General features: G+C 36.3%; 6 protein-coding genes across 6 annotated transcripts; 4 read left to right on the top strand and 2 right to left on the bottom strand.

Moving 5' to 3' along the window:
- Positions 1-575: 575 nt before the first annotated feature.
- On the top strand, positions 576-1,267 carry RO3G_09925 (uncharacterized protein; the record flags this gene model as incomplete). Its single annotated transcript, XM_067664510.1, has 4 exons — positions 576-608; positions 652-673; positions 999-1,030; positions 1,121-1,267. The coding sequence occupies 4 exons, from the start codon at positions 576-578 to the stop codon at positions 1,265-1,267; spliced, it is 234 nt and encodes a 77-aa protein (XP_067520611.1).
- A 3,475-nt stretch (positions 1,268-4,742) lies between these two features.
- On the top strand, positions 4,743-5,765 carry RO3G_09924 (uncharacterized protein; the record flags this gene model as incomplete). The annotated part of the gene is made up of 1 exon (XM_067664509.1): positions 4,743-5,765. One exon carries the CDS (start codon positions 4,743-4,745, stop codon positions 5,763-5,765), a length of 1,023 nt encoding a protein of 340 aa, XP_067520610.1.
- A 787-nt stretch (positions 5,766-6,552) lies between these two features.
- Positions 6,553-7,856, bottom strand: RO3G_09923 (uncharacterized protein; the record flags this gene model as incomplete). Its single annotated transcript, XM_067664508.1, has 2 exons — positions 6,553-6,575; positions 6,743-7,856. 2 exons carry the CDS (start codon positions 7,854-7,856, stop codon positions 6,553-6,555), a joined length of 1,137 nt encoding a protein of 378 aa, XP_067520609.1.
- Positions 7,857-10,865: 3,009 nt separating this feature from the next.
- On the top strand, positions 10,866-11,763 carry RO3G_09922 (uncharacterized protein; the record flags this gene model as incomplete). The annotated part of the gene is made up of 4 exons (XM_067664507.1): positions 10,866-10,898; positions 10,979-11,128; positions 11,532-11,562; positions 11,651-11,763. 4 exons carry the CDS (start codon positions 10,866-10,868, stop codon positions 11,761-11,763), a joined length of 327 nt encoding a protein of 108 aa, XP_067520608.1.
- Positions 11,764-13,398: 1,635 nt separating this feature from the next.
- RO3G_09921 (uncharacterized protein) lies at positions 13,399-14,145 on the top strand (the record flags this gene model as incomplete). The annotated part of the gene is made up of 3 exons (XM_067664506.1): positions 13,399-13,478; positions 13,664-13,872; positions 13,925-14,145. 3 exons carry the CDS (start codon positions 13,399-13,401, stop codon positions 14,143-14,145), a joined length of 510 nt encoding a protein of 169 aa, XP_067520607.1.
- An 802-nt stretch (positions 14,146-14,947) lies between these two features.
- RO3G_09920 (uncharacterized protein) lies at positions 14,948-15,253 on the bottom strand (the record flags this gene model as incomplete). The annotated part of the gene is made up of 1 exon (XM_067664505.1): positions 14,948-15,253. The coding sequence occupies one exon, from the start codon at positions 15,251-15,253 to the stop codon at positions 14,948-14,950; it is 306 nt and encodes a 101-aa protein (XP_067520606.1).
- Positions 15,254-15,411: the final 158 nt, after the last annotated feature.

Genomic DNA, 15,411 nt, shown 5'->3' with positions numbered 1-15,411 from the left:
GGAAATATAAAGTTTAAAATAAAGGAATTGTAAGCGCTTTTATATACTGGCAACATTCTAATCATGTCAAGAATGTGAAAAATTATGATAGCAACCGGTTGGGTCGTATTAAAATTCGTCATTTCAAACATATCTGAACAAGTAAAAAATGTCGGATGTTCATAATACTACCTTTAGCGATCTCAAATTCCACCAATAACCATTGCCCATATCCGATAATCGACGAATAAATGCACTTTCTATTGAGGTACAAACAGTCAAAATTTGGGATAGTTTGGTGCAGTACCCATGGAAAACCAGCTGTAAAACCGGAATTTTGCAATTCCTTGCAGCAGTTTTTTGACCTACTGTATAAACTTACATTTGACCAGAACTTGAGCTTTCTTTTTTATCTTTTGTACCTTGAGCATCTAATGTGTTCCATGAAACAAAACCAGGGAGAAAAAAAAACCTGTTTTACTGCTGTAGTCCGTTAAGACCGAATTTTTTTTTAACCTAAAATAAAAAAAAAAAAGAAAAAAAAATACTCTCCATGTTGAAGCTATAGCACTCGAGTAATAAAACTTGTTCAAGCAATGTATAAGTTATCTTTTGGGATATCATTAAATGTAAACTACATGAAAAGCAACAGTTTTTGACTTATATGTTCAGACAGTGAATAAGTGTAACATTGGTAAAAAAATAAGGCTACAAAAAAAAAGTACTTTTCTTTTTTCTTTCTTCTTCTTCTCTTTTTTATAAAAGGTAAGTTCTTAATATTATATATATTTCACTCCTGTTCTAATGGTACTTATACTTTAGTAAAATCGTATTTGTTGCTTTCTTAATGTTTTAAATGGTCTTTATAAAATCTCTTTCCCAGGATTATCATTGCTTCTTCTTTTACTTGTTGGTATAAGCTTGGCTGGTGTCTTTTTTTCTTTTCTTTTTTCTGGTTCATCTAAAGTAAGGTGCTATTACTTTTACTACATGTACACAATAGCTAATAATTATTATAGATGCATGCTGCTTCCCTTTTCTTTACTTGTTGGTATATGCTTAGCTAGTCTTCTTCTGGCCTATCTAAAGAAAGGTACTATTACTTCTACTACGTATACTCGATAGCTAATAATTATTATAGATACGTGCTACTTTGCTTTGGCCTTTTACTATCTCTTTCTCACCCTTGCTTTGGTTCTTGAGTACTGATGTCTTTTGTTCTTTTGCTTTGAGTGTCCAAATCCTTGCGTCCTTGAATCCTTGCGTCCTTGAATCCTTGCGTCCTTGAATCCTTGCGTCCTTGAATCCTTGCGTCCTTGAATCCTTGTGTCTTTGCATCCTTGAGCTTGGCCTTTTTTTTTTTTTTTTTTTTTTTTTGTGAGAACTTCTTGAGTTTCACAAAATTAATTGATGTATTTTTAGATTGGATGATGCTATCGTGATGATATTAGGTAAGTCAAGTAAGCTTTAAAACACTACAAGCAAAGAAATACTGTATACTGTTATTATTATTTTATTTAAATAAAAAAAAAAGCTATTTTTATAAAACAAATCCATATTTTTTTTCTGTATATAAAGCAATATGAATGGTCGATAAAGAAGTATATAAAGCAATATGAGTGGTCGATAAAGAAGTTTATAAGGCAATATGAGTGGTTTATAAAGATCAAAAAGACAAATAAAGCATTGATTTGAAAAGTATCATTGGTCCCCAATTTTTTTCTGACGTAGAAAAGACTATGAAAAGCAGCTACCAAGATAGACGTCCTCGCACATTAAGGATTAAATCTACTTAGAACTCTGAATTATCACTCCCGTCAGTATCTGCATTAGCAGGACGTAGAATAAATAATAGAATTATAGGCCCGTAAAGTATGGCTGATATCGTCGTCGGCATAAATATGCATTCAATCACAGATTCTGATATTGCTGAACATAAAAGCATATACCTAACAATTAACGATTCGCAGAGTTTGCACAATTATTTGCAGTGCCGACGTCATCAAGTTGCTGAGTGAAGAGGTGTGCCTATAAGTTGTGCTGAATGGAAGATGGATGAGAAAAAAGGGGTTTTTTTTATCCTTAACTATATTTTTTTTTGATATAAACCTAAAACCTTAATTCCATTTTTGGATTATTGTAACAAGCAAATACTTATTGTCTCGATCCTTTGTGTTCACGTTCATTAAATTTATATATAATCTTTATTGTATATTTTAACTGAACAATCCCTAATTACTACGTTTATTCTATTACTACTCGTGAAGAAGTTTGTTGACTTAATCTGAAGGAAGAGATTATTTTTGACGAATATACTACAATAATATACTCAGAAGGAATTGGTGGAATTATTGCTATATTCAAATCAATCACTACGTGCAGCAGTAGAGCAACAACAATACATATCGTAACCAGTAATATTATAACACCTACAGTAGGTCACAAAACTGCTGCAAGGAATTGCAAAATTCAGGTTTTACAGCTGGTTGTCCATGGGTACTGCACCAAACTATCTCAAACCTTGACTGTTTGTACCTCAATAGAAAGTGCATTTATTCGTCGATTATCGGATATGGGCAATGGTTATTGATGGAATTTGAGATCGCTAAAGGTAGTATTATGAACGTCCGACATTTTTTACTTGTTCAGATATGTTTTAAATGACGAATTTTAATACGACCCAGCCGGTTGCTATCATAATTTTTCACAATCTTGACATGATTAGAATGATGCCAGTATATAAAAGCGCTTACAATTCCTTTATTTTAAATTTTATATTCCCTTATTTAAATTATTTCTCTTTTTTACCCTATCGTCAATCGCATGCCTAAACGGCTGTCAGAGGAGAAAATAAACGATCACAAACAGGCATTAACCGCATCCACATCAATGTATGATATTTCCAAGGAGCCTGGACTACATTAATCAACTGTTAGTAGATACTCTAGACGGCTGTTTTCAAGTAGGACAGTAAACACAGGTGGTAGACCTACAGTAGTCTCCAAAGTGACGAAGCGGTTAATCAAAAGAAAAGTCATGGAATGGGTTCTAAAGGCTTCTAAAGAGATGTACCGGGAGCTGGTTGGATTTGGCTATGATATTTCATACCAGTTGTGGAATAGGCGTGTTATTTCTCTCGATTAATAAAAGTAATAAAATAAGTCGAAAAATCGATGAGTCTCTTGAACCTCTTTATTGAGTAAGGACGAGAGAGCGAGCCCATTCAATACAAACTACGTCTTAGAATATAATAATGTGATTTAGGGTCCGAGGTAGTACGGTATAAATTGTGTGGGCTGTTTATCGTATATAGCACTTTGGGCTATATATGATATACAGTCAAATTATTAGTTGAAGAATCTTTTGAGTGATCTCACACGACATTAAGAAAATTATTAAGGTAAATACGACACCAGTCAGAAATTAACATACTGAAATCAATGGAGTTCCATTTTCTGATAGAAAAAAAGAAGCAATTTCAGACAAAAACGCATACGTAGCATCAGTTAGAACGGGTCAAGGAGCATCAGGATTAGGCAATGAGTGACTGACAGCAAACAGTGTACTTTAATGAGACCAAGCTCAGCGTATAGGGCTTTGATGATGCTGATCACTATTGGAAACGGCCAAGTGACCTTCTTCAACATCATGACTTGGATTTTGCAATCAATCACGGAGCTAGCAAAATGATGCCCTGGGGTTGTATAATCTCTGAAGGACCAGGATATGCTTGCTAAATTTACGATGGAAACTTGAACTCGGGTGTTTACCAGCATATTTTGAACACTACGTTTCGTGATACTATGAAGTACTACAATTTCGACTGGTCCAACATTTAGTTTTAGCATGATAATAACACAAAGCACAAGGCATAATCTACAATAGCCTAGTTATGTAGTCACCAAGAGAGCTATGTTAACTATTGGCCAGCTTAGATCCCCGACTTAAATTCAATCGAGCACGTAGGACATCAACTGAAGTTAAAATTCAACTATTACGAATATAGAGCAAAGAACATGGATGTGTTTTGGGAACGAGTTGATGAAATATGAAATGACTTCCATAAAGATCTTTGCCAAGGACATGTAGGTAACATTCCGGAAAGAACTCAAGAGATTATTAATAGAAAAGTAGGACCAACTAAATATTAATAAATAAGTTCATTCCGTTCAAATTTTCAAATTGCGCGCCTCATACTTCCTTCAATACTTATCCAATAGGGCATAAACTCTTTCGGATTTTTCAAGACATGTAGAAGATTTACTATGTGGGAACAGAGGCAGTTTGTGCCATTGTAACAGGATGTGCGCTACAAAAAGCAAGAAAAATGGATTCCTTGCAGCAGTTTTGTGACCTACTGTAAGTACCAATTGTCTCAGTGGTTGATATGTGCTACAGTGGGTGAAAAAACTCTAAAAACGTTATGATGTTATCAGCGTTTTTGGTTGTTATGTTTTACCAAATTCGTGTATTGCCTTGAAATTTTGCAAATATGTAGCACTAATATTAACAAATAATGTGACAAATTTTCAATCTCAGATGACGATTATTCACCCGACAACAGCTGCTAAAAGAAGACAGATTTATTTTTAGAGTTTTTTCACTTCCGTAAATGTCGGATACACGGACCGACAGACAGACTCCGCGGACTTTTAATGACTTATCATGACTCATAAAGGCTCCAAAAGAATAAAAGGAGTCGCTTTTCTCTTTTTTTCGTAATTTTTTCCATTTAATTTTTAAATATCTTAAACACCTCAGTTATGCCTAAATCTCTCTCGGCTGACATCAAAAACGATATAAAGTCCGCTCTACTTGCTGGAAAAGGCTCTATGGAGGTTGCGAACCGTTTTGGGGTCACGTATGCAACAGTTAATAACTATGCGAACAAGTTTTTCCCAAACCGACAGCGTGGACTTCGTGGTAGACCGATGGTTGTGTCCGCTCAGACGAAGAGATTCATCAAGCTTCAAGTTTTACAAGGCCAGCTCAAGACTGCAAGGGAAGTACATGACAAACTCATGGAGCTTGGATATCGCATCTCATACAAAACCGCTATAAACGTATTGAAATCGATGAACTTCTTTGCTGCGATTAAAGTCAAAAAGCCATTGTTAACCGCAAAGCACATGAAGAGACGGCTAGCATGGGCTAAGAAGCACCAAAACTGGACTACAGATGACTGGCGACGCGTAGTATTCTCTGATGAAACAAAAGTGAACATTTGGGGCTCTGACGGGTGTAAGTACTATTGGTCAAGACCAGGGGACCCTCTTAAGCCTCATCATATTGACGTAACTGTTAAGCATGGGGGCGGTAGTTTGATGATGTGGGGGTGCATGACGTATGAGGGACCCGGGTATGCCTGTCAAATATACGATGGAACTATGAACTCGGATCTTTACCAACAGATATTGGATACAACGCTCCGGGAAACTATGGAGTACTATGATATGGATTGGTCTACTGCGTATTTTCAGCACGATGGTGACCCAAAGCATCGTTCTAAGTCAACCGTCCAATGGTTACAAGCTAATGGGGTGAACTACATTGACGACTGGCCAGCTCAAAGTCCTGACCTTAATCCTATTGAGCATCTTTGGCATCATTTGAAGTTGAATCTATCGTTATATGACAAGAAAGCTAAAGGTGTCCATGAATTGTGGGAAAGAGTTGAAAAGGAATGGAACTCCTTTGATAAAGAAGTTTGCAGAAGGTATATTGACACTATGCCTGCGCGTATTAAGGCAGTAATCAATGCCAAAGGTGGTTCTACTCGGTATTAAGTCATCTATAATATAATAAAAGTAAAGGGAAAAAACTCTAAAAATAAACCCACAGCATTTCCATCGCTTTTGCGGACTGTTACATAAACGTCTGAGGTTAAAACTTTCATGAGATGTAATAGACAGCCCAACAAGTATGTCATAAAGTTTTTGCATGATCCAAGTCGCTGTGTATGCTCATAGAGGCTAAAAACTGAAAAAATATCCGACGTTTTTAGAGTTTTTTCACCCACTGTATGTTGGTCAGGACCGCCTCTTTTTTCCAAATGAAACACCGATGGGTCCGGGAGAAGATGACCGGAATAGACTAGAGTATGGACCGGAAGGTTATTTGACCCTGAGTGGTGGTCGCGCTGAGACTGAAATGAAGGTGGAAGGGATCTATGAAAGATTTACCGTCCATCTACTATAAATATATATACAAACTCCGCACGCGGAGTTTGGTATGCTTAATATGGTAATTGGGGTCACAGAACACGATTACATCATTTTTAAGCGGAGTTTATTAAGCCAAAATTGGCCAATTGCGAGATCTACTAAGGACAGTCATTTTTTCTTCCTTCTTCATTACTTCACTCAAGAGGGATGACAAGTAGAAGGTCATTAAAAAAGTCCGGGCCGAGATACGACTTCTGCAGGTCGAGAAAAACAGCTCCAAAAACCAAAAATTGTATGACAAAAAGGATTGCGAAACGAGAATCGGTGTCGTTGTAAACAATGGAACCAACCAATAGTAAATTAGAATAAACAGTAAAATAGACTTGAACTTGTGAACAAAGCTGAATCCTTATTTATTACAAAACAATACAACTATTTATATGTTTTCATGATGAGGTCCAGAAATCTCTCGAATTTTCTTAATTGTCCCCGATAGCGGGGTTGCGACGAGAACAGGGTCTCAGGGACATCAGGGCCTTAGTGATGTTCGGTCCGCACAACACGTGCCGTCCGAGCCGGAATATTGAGTGAGGGCTTACCTCTTTTGGCTACGACATCACTCCCCCCCAAGCCTGTTGATCGCCTCTGATCAACCTGAGAAAGACGCCCTCCAGCAGAAGTAGTATGGGGTAGACCCAGTTCAGACCTCCAAGCAGCACGCAACACCGTAGGGTTATACCAGGGCTCCTCAATTGATTCTGCCTTGACTTCCTTGAGACGGTCCACATGAACCCAGGATGGGTAAGGCTCACCACCAACAGACACCAGTTTGTACACATTAGTGACATCATTCTTGCCGGTCACGATGAAGAGGCCCATCCAGTTGTACTCCAAGCCATACTTTTGTTCGTTTCTCATCAAAACATGATCACCAACCTCAAAATCCACTTTCGTAATTGCAGCATCCCACTTGCTCTTATCATGTTCTGACACAGCGCGCATACGTTGTTCAGCTGCCGCACGGTTCTGGCCTAACGCTTCGAGTTCCCTTGCTGTATGTTCGGCAATTGTTCTTGGGTCCTTAGCCAATTCGTCTGCCAAGTAAGGGCGTAAGTCATCACCAGGCAGCACAGGTTCACGACCATAAACCAAATAGAAAGGAGAAAAACCAGCAGACCGATGTTTTCGAATGCGAGTTGCGAACAGAGCAGCGTCAACGAACTGATCCCAGATGTGGATTGCACCATGAACATACTTTCGAAGCATTGTTTTTAATATGCCGTTCAAGCGTTCACATTTACCATTAGAGCGAGGATGGAATGCCGATGTCATACGGTGAGTAATCTTGACTCGCTCAGTATAATGTTTGACTAACTTGGACAAGAAGTTTGCACCACGATCTGTTACGATTTCACTAGGGCATCCGAAACGCATCACAATCTCTTCATACAAAAAATCAGCTACCGCTTCTGCTGATGCTTCTGGGACTGCACGAGCAATGGGCCAGTTAGTGGAGTAGTCGACTGCTGTCAGTAACCACCTATTGCCATTCGAGGTCGTTGGAAGTTCACCGATAAAGTCCAAGTGCCAGCGTGCAAAAGCAGGAGGAATAGTTAGAGGGACCATGGGAGCATGATGCGTATTCTTGTTGGCACCAGCCGCTAACTGACATTGAGAACAATGCGAGAGCCAAGTTTGGATGTCACTTTGCATGCTTGGCCATCACCAACGTCTTCGAAGTAAATCATAGACTGTAGTTCGACCAGAATGCCCAAATCCAGAATGGAACTTGTCGACCAAGTCAGCACGACGAGAGAAAGGACAGAACTGAACTTCACAGACCTTGTTGTCGATCACCACTTTACGCCACACTTGGCCATCTCGCACCACGAATTTCTCTTTATTTTGTTGCAATCGACGCTTCATTGTGTCCGACATGTCTGCAGGTAAATCAACACTGTAATACTGTGGCCAATCCGTCTCATGTCTGTTGCATACGTTGTAGAGATAATTCGGTTCCATATCTTCTGTTTCTGCTGTACAACTTGGTCCATCTCGTCGACTTAGAGCGTCAGGCACGTTGTTCTCCTTTCCTGGTTTATACTTAATGACTGGGTCATACGTTTCAATTTCAGCAAGCCAACGGACCAAACGGGGAGTGGGTTTCTTTTGCGATCGTAAGTATTGAAGAGGGTTGTGATCAGTGAACACCGCATACTCCGAGACATCCACAAAGCAACGCCAGGTGCGTAGTGCATGCAGAATACCGATCAACTCACGTTCCTGTGGTGGGTAACCTCGTTCAGCCGCAGAGAGTTTCTTCGATTCAAACGCAATGGGATGCAGTAGGCCATACTCATCCTTTTGCAACAGTACCGCACCAACACCAAAATCTGAAGCATCCGTTTCAATAATAAATGGTTTGGACAAGTCAGGGGGTTGCAGGACTGGAGCCGATGACATAAGTTCTTTTAACTTTTCGAATGCAATCTGACATTCTTGCGACCATTGGATTGGACGTTTCTTTGCGCCAATACCTTTAGTTAAATCTGTCAGCGGGGTAGCCACGGTAGAAAATCCATGTATAAAGCGACGATAGTGAGAGCACAGACCAATGAACTGACGAACTTCCTGGACATTCGTAGGTCGAGGCCAATCTCGGATAACCTTCACTTTTGACGATGAAGGTAGTATACCTGTTAAGGATACATAAGATTATAGTCACCTTATTTTAGTAAAAGGAATCTCATATGATCCTAAATAATATGTTGACATAACTTGGAATCATTTATAACATTATTCCCAACACAGATCAATAAAAGACTTTGATTAGATTTTTATATTAGGCTTTATTCATATTAACTTCACACAGTCAAATGTATGGCATGGTTGTAATATAGTTTATTGATGATATGAGCATGTTGAATAAGGAATGACAATTACTTACCGGATCATCATTAAGTCATGTAAACCTTTATCCTAACTGAGATATTATTATTAGCCGTAATATCCAATCACGGAACTAGAGGATTTTATATTCATCCGTACCGTCTCCTAAATAGTCCTACATCCAGAGTTATCTGAAACCATCCCAATAGCATAATTGACAATGCAAGCTAGGAACAGGCTAAACTAATAATTAGAAATAGTAATCATCTATTCTGTCGAATTGATCATAAATCTGTCCTAATTCTTTATCCGTATCATGTCTATAAATACTCTCACTTTTTACATGTAGAATTTATCATATTCAATCTTAGTTATCTTAACTTAATAAAGAGATACCAAGTTCTAACAGTATTTCTTTATCTTTGTTGTTATACTACTTTTACCTAAAACCCCCCTATCCTAAACACAAATAACTGGAGAAAGTAAGCGTTCAGTTTTAGAATAATTGAAGACAAACACGCCAAAGATCATGCAAACACACGATATTTTATGGATGTTTTTGTTATGTTCTGGTAAAGTAAAAGAAATAACAAAGATAAACCAAAAGAATACTTTTTGAGACTGAACTTTATTTAAGACAATCTTCATTGTTAAAAAGAAAACATTACAAAGTCTACTATTTATATTCTTCTATCAATTGACGGGTAAATGAGTAGTTATGAGCGTAGATCCAATCATTGACACGTTTGATTGAATAGTGATCACTGAATCGATTATGAAAATTTTTAATTCGTTGTTTTTATAGATCTTATTGTTCTTTAACTGATCTGGGAGAGTTGTCCCGTCTTCATTGAGAGGAAAGATATATTTATATGAAATGCCTCCAGTCAGATCAAAGTTGACTAGGTACCTGATCCATTATTATTCATTTACAGAAATGATGAATAGTAAAGATCATGACTTATTTAGTATTCATGTTTACTTTATAGAGTGAATCTAATAGTGATAGTTTTATATATAAAAAGAAGAAGAATATATTTTATTTAATAAAGATTTAAATTATTATCTTTTATCAATTTTAATATACTTCTTTTAGTTGTGATTATTCAATGTCCGTTATGATCAGACTCTGTTCTACAACAGTTTTAAACGTTTTTCGCGGCAGTGCAGTTAACGTTTAGTATTCATTAAGAGAGCAAGTGGAAGTCATTTAGCATTCTTTTACCAGAGCAGTCGACACGTTTTACTCAATACTTGCCAACGTTTGGGCAACGAATCATAAGTTTTAAAGCATTTCTTTATTTGTCCTTTTGTTCTTTTATCGACCGCTCATATTGCCTTATATACTTCTTTAACAACCACTCATATTGCTTATATACTTCTTTATTAACCATTCACATTGCAATAAATATTGCTTCATATATACAAAAAAAACTGGGATTTGGTTTATAAAAATAGCTTTTTTTTTATTTAAATAAAATAATAATAACAATATACAGTATTTCTTTGCTTGTAGTGTTGTAAAAGCTTACTTGACTTACCTAATGTCATCACGATAGCATCATCTAATCTAAAAATACATCGATTAATTTCGTGGGACTCAAAAAGTTCTCACAAGAAAAAGAAAAAAAAAAAAAGCCGAGCACAAGAATGCAAAGACACAAAGATTCAAGGACTTGAGCAATCAAAGCAAAAGAAAAGATATCAGTACTTAAGAACCAAAGCAAAACCAGAAAAAAGATAGAAAGAGGCCAAAGCAAAGCAGCATTCATCTATAATTATTGGCTATCGTGTATACATAGTAAAAGTAATAGTACCTTTTTTAGATAGACCATGGGAAAAAAACTAGTTAAGCATTATCAACAAGTAAAAAAGAAGCAGCATGTATCTATAATAACTATTAGCTATGAAGGATATGTAGTAAAAATAATATCACCTTATTTTAGATGAACCAGGAAAAAAAGAAAAAAGAAAAAAAAACACGCCATCCATGCTTGTACCAACAAGTAAAAGAAGAAACAACTGTAGTCTTGAGAAAGAGACTTTATAAAGACCATTTAAACCATAAAGAAAGCAGGCAATACGATTTTACTAAAGTAAAAGTACTATTAGAGCAGGAATAGAATATATATAATATTAAGAACTTACCTTTTATAAAAAAGAGAAGAAGAAAAAAAAAAAAGAGAGAAGTGCTTTTTTTGTAGCCTTATTTTTACCAATGTTACACTTATTCACTGTCTATCCATGTTAGAAATCAAAAACAGTTACTTTTCATGTAGTTTATATTTAATTATGTCTCAAAAGATAACTTATACATTGTTTGAGCAAGTTTTATTACTTGAGTGCAATATCTTTAACATGGAGAGTATTCTTTTTTTCTTTTTTTTTTTATTTTAGGTTAAAAAAAATTCGGTCTTAACGGACTACAGCAGTAAAACAGGTTTTTTTTTCTCCCTGGTTTTGTTTTATGGAATACACTAGATACCAAAAGTACAAAAGATAAAAAAGAAAGCTCAAGCACTGGTCAAACGTAAGTTCATAAAAAAAAAAAATAACAACCAAGTCTAATGTCGGTTTCTTTTTTTTTTTTTTTTTTTTTTTTTTTTTTTTTACATTAGGAATTCCTAATGGGACACATTCGGATGACGAACATGAATCTCATGAGCAAAGTTGTTCTTTCCAACATGATGAAGCAATAAGAATAACAGACTTTATTGTTGCTTGTTACTGAAAAGATATTTTTGGTAAAGAAAGTTGCCATTGCTCACATCTCTAATGGCTAATGGCTAATGGCAAATTATGTCGTATTTTCCTTATTAAATACTCAAATGTCGTGTGAGATTACTCAAGATCTCCATGTCATATAATTTAAAACTACCTCTATATAACACGTAGTGTTATATAGCCATCAGTACTCATAAACAACTTTAGTAATTTACATTGCGCAACTTCGGTTCTTCAATTATTAATTTTATAAAATCAGACGTAGTTTGTATTTAATGAGCTCTCTCTCCTGTCTTCACTCAATAAAGAGGTTCAAGAGTCTCATCGATTATCAGTTTCCTGTTTACACTTTATTTTTACTTTTAATCGACTACAAACTACTCACCAATATCACAAATTACACCCATGTGCAAACATAAAGTAAGTAATGAACTAGTATAAGCTTAAAAACATATATTCTTTTACAATATTTGTCATAAAAAATAATAAAACAATCTATTTATTTGATAAGCAAAAAAGTTTTGTATGTATTTGTTAATTATAACTGCCTTGTAACAAAATGTTAGCAGAGCTTCTTTATTTTTTATTCTTTTAGAATATACACGTATTCTTTTTTTATAATGTAATAGCATTTGCATTTCTATAAAGTATATTTGTTGTTAGAGTACTGTTTTCATTTGAACAATGAACTTTTTATAGCTATACTCTTTTCTTTTCTTTTTTTTTAACTTCGTCTTTTTTTTTTTAACTTCGTCTTTTTTTTTAACTTCGTCTTTTTTTTTTAACTTAGTCTTTTTTTTTACCAGGCCATTTTTTTTTCCCAAACACGACTATTTTGTTACGTTCTGTAACACGTTTGTAATGATCTAAGCTAAAAATCACAAACCACCTTCCTAATATGTATTCTTCTGAACAAAATAATCGCAAAATGCTTTTGATTTCCGCATTTTGCCCTCAAAAATAAAAAAAAGAAGATATCGGTCTTTCAACGATAGAGAGGAACAGGATTTCCAAAAAAAGATCATTTGAAAAAGAAAAGACACTTTTTTAAAACATGAATAACTTTATAAATACTTACGCTACAAAAAAAACAAAAATATTGTTCAATTTCTTTATTTTTTTCGCACCTGAATCTTTTTTCAAAATTCGAAAATGACCAATACAGCGAGTGTTAACTTTTTTCATTTAATCAAAGACGTCAAAAACGTTGATTTTTAGATGCAACAACTGACTGTAGATGTTGACAATCACCAATTATTTCCAGTGCGAGCCGGAATATTGAGTGAGGGCTTACCTCTTTTGGCTACGACATCGGCAAATCAACATTTGTGGTTATTGGGTTATCCTAATGGCTTCTCATTCTAAAGGCGTTGGTTCGATTCTCGGTAGACGCTCAGCAAACATAGTCTACTTTTTGCATTATTTTTGGGTCTAAGTAACTTATTTTTTTTGAAAATATCAAAAGTTTTCGGAAAACTTTTATCGGTTCTGTATGGTAAAACGAATTCCCGTTGCGGAGATGCTGCCTATCTATCGGCTGATTTCGGACAGATAACGAAACATGTAAAAAAAATATAAAAAAGCCTGTTATTTCTGTTTTTTTTTCTTTCCTTCATCTTTTTATCAGTTTTATCAATCTCCAATGTCTTCTAACGCTGCTAACAACATGCCAACTCTTGCATACATCGCTGAAAGAACTATGACGGCTGAATGTACATTGAAGTAAGTTTATTTTTTAAGTGGGAGGGAAAATAACTAAAGGCAACTGGTAAAAGTTACTTGAAGGAGAACGGTGCCTTTTTTTCATCGCGCAAGTGCAAGGAAGGCTCCGAAATGCGCTTGAACCAGTCCAGCAGGGATGGATTCTTTTGCCGATGCGGCTCAACCACCTGTGCGTGCGGTCGTAGCCGTATTTCTTACCTGGATGGATCCTTCTTTCAAGGTCGCAAGTCAATTATCCATCAAACACTGTTAGTAGTGTATCTCTTTCTGCTGCAAGTTCCAAACGGAACAATATCTACCATGACTGGACTTAGCCTGCCAACTGTCCGCAGCATTGTCAAAGATATCTATCAAGTAATGGAGGCAGATCTTCGAATTGAAGATGTTCAAGTTGGTACGTGATGCTTTGTTGATATCAGAGTATGTAATTAATTAGTCATACTTAGGTGGGGTTGGCAGTAATGGACAGTCAATTGTTGTTGAAATAGATGAGAGCAAATTTGGTAAAAGAAAGTACAATAAGGGAAAGAGGGTAGACGGTGTTTGGGTTGTTGGAGGTGTAGAGCGCACGCCCGAACGTAAGGTGTTCTTGCTGACGGTACCTAACCGCAACCAAAATACCTTGAAGCTCATAATCGATACTTTTGTTAAGGATGGTAACATTTGAAATATGTATATACTAGATGATCAGTGCACCTAACCCTTGTTGACAGGCTCACTTGTCATGGTAGACTGCTGGAAAGGCCATAAGGGGATTGACAGCGATCCAAGCCAAAATTTAGTTGTTCAAACGGTCAATCACTCCAAAACATTTCGCGATCCAAAGACAGGTGCCTGCACTAACACAATAGAAGGTACATACTTGTGTAGATTATAGAATTCTTAAACAATGCTAACAACCTGCTATTAGGTACTTGGAATGGTATCAAACGAGGAGTGACCAGCCGTCATCGCACAGCATCGATGATGCCATGGAAATTAGTGGAATTCATCTGGCGAAGAAAACATGCTGGCAATCACTGGAAGGCAATGCTTGCTTGCTTTTCGCAAGTGTCGTTCACCAGAGCAGGCATTGCCGACCAAGGTCCATTGGTATCGTTGCTCACAACCGTCTTTGAAGATGCCACTGGTGATCAGGGCGATGAAGAGCCATTTATTTTTATCTCAGATGACGATTCCGATAGCGAATCTGATGAAAATGATACCTCAGCACCTAGTACGCCCGTAAAAAAACTCCGAAGTGCTTAAAATAAATAAAAAAAATTTTCATTGATAACTATAAAAATCAGGGCCTATAGCGCCTGTTTTCTTTCCTAATTATTTCCCGCATATTACCATTTTTTGGAAATTAATGTTACATCATCTAAAAATAGACGACCCAGGCTTTCGAATGATGTATAGCATACGTCTGTACGCTCAATTTTAGCGCCGCTATAGGCTTCCAAAGAGATGGACGGTAAATCTTTCATTTAGCCGCAGTTTTTAATGCTGACTGCTTGCTCCTGTAACCTTGTAAGGTGTTCTTGAGGTGCACCGGATACAACAGCACGGGCGATTTGCTGTCTAAGGTCTTCTAAAGTAACCCTCAGACCCATAACAGCATCAATGGGTTTATCATCGTTTGTTACAGGCCTTGCTGCCATAAGAGGTGACGTCTCTTCAACATTAGCCATTTCAGTATCTTCAACAGCTTTTGATGTCTCTTCTATGTTTGTTTCAAACATATCAGTTTCGCCATGAGTGGAAGTATTGAGAGATTGATTTTCTTTAACCATATTTGCTTTTGTGATTAGGGGTTCAGAATTCGTTAAAAAAAATGAAGTGTTTTAAGTATAAAAATATGAACAAAGAAGAATTAACGAGACCGAACAATAGTTCTAAAGTCGAATACTTTTATTAAAGAAAGATTCCAAGGCTATTTATATTAATTGAG

This window comes from Rhizopus delemar, genomic scaffold (assembly GCF_000149305.1).
Source record: "Rhizopus delemar RA 99-880 supercont3.7 genomic scaffold, whole genome shotgun sequence".
Taxonomy (NCBI): Eukaryota; Fungi; Mucoromycota; class Mucoromycetes; order Mucorales; family Rhizopodaceae; genus Rhizopus; species Rhizopus delemar.
Note: the sequence above shows the minus strand (reverse complement) of the source record. Positions and strands in the feature narration are given on the sequence as shown.